The following is a 7,847-nucleotide window of genomic DNA, read 5'->3' on the forward strand; positions in this document are numbered from 1 at the left end:
TAGTTTGTCCCTGCATACGTTAACTTTTTAGTCTCTGCGCTGTTTTTGAAGTAGTCAAACTGTGTACCCAGCGTCAAGCTTTAGTGTCTGATCACGTAACACGCTCTGTCATTAGAGAATAGTCGAAGGCGACGAAGAAGAATTGGATCAATTTGGATGCCCGCAATTACCTGGGAAGCGATATTGCATGTACGCGTGCGTTCACCTCAACACTCGAAGTAGCCCATGTTGAGGCTGGGAGGGCAGTATGGTTCGTCTCATCCATAAAGTACGCCGGCTACCTTAATTTGTGAACATTTTAATCATGCGAATGTTTCAAACATGTGACGAGGTGTGAGGTGAAAGCTCCGACGCCCGTCGTCCCGGGGCCCACCTGGATGAAACGGGTTCCAACAGATTCAATACTGATTAGCCATATTATCGATAACGTCTTTTGGAATTCGTCGAATGAAGACAGACAGCCTTCAAGCACTGCCCTAGCCGTCGCTTCGAAACAGCAGAAGGAAAAAAAAATACAGGGCGCGGTTTTTTTATTTTGTCGTGCGGCCTGCTCCGGGTCTGCGGTTGTAGGAGACCACCGCAGTCCGGATTTTCGAAGCGAGAACAATGCTAGCTTTTTGGTATGACGAGGCATTCGCAAACCCACGAATACCGCAGAAAAAAAATATTAGGGCGCAGCCCTTTGGCGGCCGTTTCTGGGATCAGCAGCGTCACCGTCCTAACTGAGTGAATGATGACAAGACGACGGGTGGAAGAAATGCTGTGCCCAAGGTCGCGGGTTCGATTCCCGCCAGTGGTAGCCGTTTTCCTGATGGAAGAAACATCCCCCTCGCGAGGGGCACGATCAAATGCAGAGCATTTCCGGGGGCGCACGACGTTAAGTAGTTTGCGTTACGTTAATGTTGCTGCACTTGTGGCAACTGCTGACGAGAGAGCGCGGCGATGAGTGCGTTCCAGCCTCGCCGACAGCCGCCTTTATCACGCCACGATCGCGCCACGCGCGCGCGATGCTGACGTCACGATCTCGCCACACATGTTGTTGATCCCGCGACGCGCGCGCCCCCACCTGTTGGGCGCGAACCGACCGCGGAGAGAACGCGCGATGCGAGCGGAGAGTAGGCGAGGAGGAGCGGGGCTGAAGAGATAGTGCGGCGATGAGCGCGTTCCAGCCTCGCCGACAACCGCCTTTATCACGCCACGATCGCGCCGACAGGGCGCACCTGCTGGCGATGCGGACAACTACGGACGCCAAGAACGGGTGACATCGTGAGTTAAAGAAATGCTCTCCATTTAAAACACCGTCCACACGAACGTTCGTGCCAGCAGCACACTGCAAACCACGTTTGGCGTCGGGAAACGCGCTGCCTGCGCGGCGGGGTGCCACCTCAAACATGGCGTCGTCGACGCTGCGCAGGTAGCGCCACCGCGCGGCCCAAAGCCCTGTGAATACGCCTTATACACCAAATATATGTACCAAACCTTGGTGTGCTACTTATCATTTGTACACCATAAAAAACTTAAACCTGCCCGCTTTCCCAAAATCTGGTTATCTTAGCTGTCGTTTGGGTACTTCTGATGCTGGAAATACCAACACCACAGTTCAGGAATGGTCAATGAGAACAATAGCCTAGAATGTGGAGAGGAGGATACCTGTTGCATAACCTATTCGGAATACTCTACGGGGCGCAACATATCAGTGTTTTCAGCCGAGGTTAGGTTCATGTGTTACTTGGTGTTCTTTTTTTTTGTATTTCTTGCACAGCGCTACGTGAACCTCGGGTGGATTTTGTGTGCTTTTGCTCTGCTGTTTTGCATTTATGGGTATTGGATCTGTGACCCGGTAGCTCCAACGTTTTGGAATGGCACTTTTTCCGCCATTGCGTCCTCTTTGTGGGCAGCAGGAATTGCATGGATTGTGTACGCCTGCATAGCCGGCTGTGGAGGTAAGAGCATACGGTTGCAAATTATATAAAGGGTGTTATAGTAAGGAGGCCAATGCATGGCGTACCGCTTAGCCACTTAATTATTGGATGGGAATATTCTCTAGTAAGTCACAACTAGGAAAGCAAAATACATAAAATATGTTCAATCCAAGGCAATTTTACATTTTATGGAGCTGTTGTTTATGGCTATATAATTCGTGTTGTTTTGGAGTCTGCAGTTTGCGATCTTCCTATGTTTATGACACAACCTATGACAATAGTAGTTGGCCATCAAGTAGGTTCTGTATATTGGGCTTTGTGCTAATCGATGGTGGACCAAGTCTTAGCTATATGTAGTGGACTGCGAATTTTATAGAAGGCTGTGGTTAAGTTCGAACATTCATCAGTAACGCTTGAATGAACTAGTTCCAGGTAACTAAGAGGTGATATCTTAGTATTCACGTGTATTATAGGACGCAACCTTCTCGCTTATTCCGAGGAGTGTGCAAACGAGAAGTGTTATTCTTCTCTATGACAAGAAGGCATACAAAACGCGGTAATTGGAGTCGTTTAAAGTGCGATGGAAAGCAAGAAAGAAATGTCAAGGCATCACCTTATACCGCTGATTATGTGGGGATATAGCGCATTGCGGCGATAAAAACCTAAACGGCTAAAACAACCAATCAGGTTTTTGATAAGCAGGGTACCCTCTATAGCCTACAACAACAGTAGTACATTAGGTTTCTCCGGAAATTATATATACTAGTATCCTACTTCTTGTCGCGGCATCTAAAAATACAATGTACATGCCTATTGTTATATGGTTCAGCCTATACTTTGATTAATAGACGAAACTATCGCTAAATCACTGCCTGGCTTTTTGTGTCAGCGCGTGTTCTCCAAGTTGGTGCACATTGGTTTGATCCAGGTTTTGCGTAGGTTGAAGACTCAATATTATCGCGTTGAAACCAAAGGACACTGTTCATCTAACAGTGCCTGGGTGCGAGCAACTTTAGCATGACTATTCCTTTTCCTTAATGTGGCTGCATTCAGTTTTCTATAATGAAGCTCGTTGCATATTGCTGAATGGGCTGCTTCAAAAGATTGGTTCAAAGGTTTTGTATGAACCTACAACAGTTCAATGAGGCAACGCGTAAAGACGGCCACCACATCCCTGGTAGTTCAATTGCGCTTTGATATATGTCATAGTGAAATACTTTTTTTGTTTTATTCACTGGCACGTGAAAATTCGCAAGTGCCCATGCAAAGAGGTGGTTGCCCCAAATGAACGTTGCTAATGCAAGACTACGCTATTGTGTTCGATGTGTGTATTCCGTCTGCAATAAACCTCATACATTCCAGTGTTTAGTGCACAACGTTTACAGCGAATAGAAAATCCCGCCCTCTGTTCAACTTCTACACATTTTCTTAACATTTTGTAACACAAATTACACTCCTTTTCGGTGTCCCGACTTCAGTCGCTTCCCTGGTGTACAATTTAACTTCAAGGTATTTGTGCAGCTCCAAGCATACCAAGTTAGAAATATGGTGTTCAAGAACAGTGCTATTCCCGGCCGCGTGAAGATACCTACGCTGGCAGAATTTGCACTACCGGCCCAGAAGAATTTTCCTCGAGTTTCACCGCAATTTCTTTCACCCTCCGGCACTTCGTAAACAACTTTGCCCCCGTAAATTCGCCATTAGAGAACTTTTTAATGGAAGAAAAAATTCTAGACCATTGTCCTACTTTAATAAATGTCCTTTGACATTTTGCTTCCTCTAACGTTTCGACCAATACTGCATATATTCAATCCATGTGAAAAGACCAAAATCCGCGCCGCTGCAAATGAAATTACCCTAGCCGCTGTACACGTGAACGTAAAGCTGACTTCAAGTACTAAGGGATTGCGTACGTGAGATGCAAAGAGGTATTGTCGATTTATTCAGAAATAAGAAAATTCCACGCTACCGCTAAAGCCTACAATTGATTATTTCACGATCCATCATGACTCATGTTTGCTGCCACAGCTAGGACAACCACACGTGCGCCTCCACTCCGGTGTTTTACGGCTTCTACAACCTGAAAATATGGTCACGTACATCTCTGGGCGGAAGAACATAATCGCGGATGCTGCAGTGGGTTATTCAAAACCGGGACACATCATTAACTCGGCCACAAAAAGCAGTAGCAAGGCGTCGATAAAAATCGGCGAGGCGGTGCCGAAAACTGAAAACGTCAGTGCACTATATTCTTGCAGACGTTTGACCCAGTCAACATACTTTCCTTCTTGACCGCTACAACTCCAAAATGTCCGTTTTTTTGCACAAAGTGCTGCTCTTCCGTCCAACAGCTTCGACTGTGAAGGCTGGGAATAGTTTGTTTTTACCCCGACATCGTGCTCTCTCATCAGATGGTTAGGGTGCTCCCGAAATTTTGATTGGCAGGAACGAGTTTGTGCAACATCAATGCAAAATTGTCTTGTTGAGTATCTTACCCGCTACTCTATAATGGCTGCACTGTCATCGTCCAATGTCATGAAAGTAGCGTATTTTCTTCAGCCATATTGTGTAATTAAAGCGGTATGAAAAGCCAACTAGTGCGAGGTTTAAGAGAGTTCCATCAAACGGGGTAAAAGCCCTCCTCAGCTATAGTATATCGGTTTGCCACACCATTTCTTCTTACTATCCACAGCATCCCCGTTGGACCTTCTCTTCTCACAAGTGCATGTTTTTTTCAACGCCCGAAAAGAGCAGACAGCCTTAAGTAGCAGTGTCATTGTCTTTAAAAGGATTTGTACCCAGGACAGTGTTTTTGTGCATGCCTAAAAACCTATGCCTCCTCTTTAAACACACTTTCGCGCTTCTTATCTTTTCGTTTTTAGGAATTTTCACCTGCGTCCTTGCCAGCCATGCTTTGGAGTCGCTAAGCAAGCTCACCTTCTCCACTTACGTCATTCATGAATTTGTCCTTCTTGTATTCTTTGCCAACCTGGAGGACAGCATTTACTACAGTTCTTTTCTCATGGTGAGTCTGGGTATTTTATTTTAAAGGCGGTTTCCCAGTGGTAAAGCGCCCTTGGTTTAAGTAAACATTCCATTATTACAAGCGCTGAATTATTTATGACTACTTCAGTATAATGAAATTTTAGGCAGGTTCTTTTAATAGGCATTTACTCTTTCTTCAATGCCACAATAAAGCCTCTTCTTCCTAAATATTTTCAGAAATCTGCACTTTCTTGCCAGCTATATTCGCAAAGTATTAAAAAGTGGCTTGTGTTTGTCTTTCAGAGCTACTTCTTCGCTGGACACCTGCTATTGTCGTATGCTGTATCCATTGTATTGTGCATGATAATTGAGCTGCCTATTTCCGGCCTCGAAAGGCTAATACTTGGAAGCAAGTAACTGTAATAGTGGCTCGAAAAAAGTAGGTGAGGAGAAATTCGCGCATCATCGAAGTGTGAAAACTCCCTGCAAATTGCTTTGCTGCAATATTAAAGTGCATTGGGACACAACGTCGCCTGTTTTGTGTGCGTTCTTTATGATAAAACAGTAACTGCTCTGTAAGTTTTCATCTGCAGTAAGATAAACTCCCTAAAAAAGTTTTCTACAGATTAAAGTACTTCAAATGCAACCATAAAAAGTGAAGCAAAGCAAACTTGTATGACCTTCGCGGACATTCTGTCTGGTCAACACTCCAGAGTCAAATATTGGCAGAACGTGCGGGACTAGTTGGGTAATGAAATTTTGGTTGTTTTCAGCTTCAATTACCTCCACCTTCATAAAGCAACCAAATGTTTATAAAACTGGTGTTTAGAATGGCATCATACAAATCGTAGCCTGATCATTTTCTTCGGTCCTCTACTTGCTAAATCGCACCTCTGATAAGCATTTGCTCTGGCAGGTTCATGGCGCAGAAACATTACAGATGATGTCTTAGGCCGGTAAAATGTTCATCGTACTTGTAACACAAACAAGAAAACTTGTACAGCAACAAGGATTCCAAGCAGGTACACCCTGTGTTATGCTAGAGTATTTTGAAACGACGAGTGTTGACTTCTTTTCTACGTTTTTATAGAAGCTGTCGCGCCTGCTGTTGATGCGGTGGTTAGTTTATAATCTCTCTTGCTGGCTGGTTTTATATTTCACGCGAAAACGGTGGTTAGCTTACGCCTATAGCACACGACGGGGCCCGGTAACTGACATAATGGGATGGGAAGCGCCTGGTAAAATTACACGAGAAAACGGTAGTGTTCTGGCACCTTTCAAGAGTTGAAACGAAGACGTAATGTGCGGAGGGGTCTAGAGGTGCATGACAAAGCTTTGCATATTGCTTGTATAACGTTCTTTGTGCTTGTACCTGTTGCATCTTTCCTAAACAAATGGAAACGTAGAACGCTTCTACATGCGTACCGTACTATTCGCCGTATCGCTAGTCTCAGCATTCTAAAAAATAGCTACTGCACCAGCGCAAATAAATCAAACTGTCACGCAAATTTCGGAATCTACGTAGCACAAACCCTTCATCATGGCTTACCCGCCTTGCCATGCCGCCCAGTTCTGCACCAGGGGGCCAGAATTTAAGTTACGCCGACTTTCAAAGTGAACACCTCGCGTACAAGAGAAGCCGAAAACGCGGGAAAGCACACTGGAAAATGTGAAAAAGCCTCGTCAGAAAATTGGGTATGCGTGAACTCCTTTTTTTAGCGAAGTGTTGTGAAGGGGCAAGTAGAAAAAATGCGTTTGCTTTGTTCGAATGATTGCGTATTTTATAATGGCCGTCGGGCTTGTCCGGCAACAAATGTTCTAAAAAAGGCAACCTTCCCCGCTCTTACTTAAAGTGGTGTCGTGTTCAACAAACACAGCAGGAAAGCCAAACGTACGCAACGAAAGTGCGCACAGGAAAATGGTGGTACTAAAACAAGAAAAAAAAATGATTTCCAAATCGGAATCGAGCCTGGCTCACTTGGGAAATGATGCTGACTTATACACGGTTGCGTCATAATTGCTTCGTTTATTGCTGTCCTCGGCATACTAATAATAAAATCCAAGAAAAGCGAATACAAAGTGTGAAAAAACTCCAGAGCAAAGCTTTGTAATGTTTTTGTCATCACTACATTTGGTAGTCGAGCCTTTTCTTTCGGTGTTTTTGTTTAGGAGTTTGCGTTTAAATAGCCCTTATTCCACATGGTCCAACATTCACATTACAAAGTAGAAATCCCCTCAGTTTAATAACGACGATGGCCTAACTACGACGATTTGTAGGGATGGGGCGCTCAGCTTTTTTTGTAGGATTCCTTTTCGGCAAATTTGGGAAGTTGCTTCGCACGCGGTTTGCCCTTCGATTTATGGCGGTTTGGTTTTGATTGGAGCGGCCTTGTCAGTTGAATTTCGTGATTTAATTTCCGCGCGCAAGTAAGCTTGGCGTTTCAAACTTTGGGCTGGAGGAGGGGATATTTCATGTTCACCGAGAAACCAAATTATTTAGCACAAATTTCAATTCTACAGCTTCATTGTGTAGTTTGTTACGCAACGATGACTGCTCCGATTTCTACAGAGCGGGTACCTTAAACGAGAGTTTTTTTCTTCACTAGGGGGCCGCGGAATGCTCTCGCAATCCACGTCGACTCCAGAAAAACCTCTTCCCATACCGTACCTACTGCCTTCAACCGCGTTGAGTGGCATACCATCGAGTCCCCGACAACGTGAGTGTTCGCCTGACACTACGTTTTGGTGATTTCGACCTCAGTTTTTTAAATCATCGGCGCCTGAAGGTTCCACCACGGTGTTCCAAAAGCTAGACCTACTAGGCCTAGCTCGACCCCGACGTGCTCGCCACCTCAACCGGCGTGGTCTCTCCACCACGGGAGCCCGTCGGAGGCGTCGCCATGGAGAATCTCGTCGAGGGGTGGATGTGGACCCGGAAGA

At 45.2% G+C, this 7,847-nt stretch overlaps 1 protein-coding gene across 2 annotated transcripts in view; it reads left to right on the plus strand.

The window, feature by feature from the left end:
- Positions 1 to 5,347, plus strand: part of LOC144142028 (nose resistant to fluoxetine protein 6-like) — a 75,735-nt gene extending 70,388 nt beyond the window's left edge. Inside the window, exons 13-15 of one of the 2 annotated variants that reach the window (XM_077673451.1) lie at positions 1,763 to 1,943; positions 4,805 to 4,947; positions 5,211 to 5,347. In XM_077673451.1, coding sequence (XP_077529577.1) covers positions 1,763 to 1,943; positions 4,805 to 4,947; positions 5,211 to 5,324 — 438 coding nt within the window. In that variant the 3' untranslated portion in view covers positions 5,325 to 5,347. The remainder of the gene's footprint in view (positions 1 to 1,762; positions 1,944 to 4,804; positions 4,948 to 5,210) is intronic. The other variant, XR_013316800.1, reaches the window with a different exon arrangement.
- The last annotated feature ends 2,500 nt before the right edge of the window (positions 5,348 to 7,847 follow it).

This window comes from Haemaphysalis longicornis, unplaced genomic scaffold, assembly GCF_048455015.1.
Source record: "Haemaphysalis longicornis isolate Haplotype H1 unplaced genomic scaffold, Haemaphysalis longicornis Haplotype H1 scaffold_6, whole genome shotgun sequence".
Taxonomy (NCBI): domain Eukaryota; kingdom Metazoa; phylum Arthropoda; class Arachnida; order Ixodida; family Ixodidae; genus Haemaphysalis; species Haemaphysalis longicornis.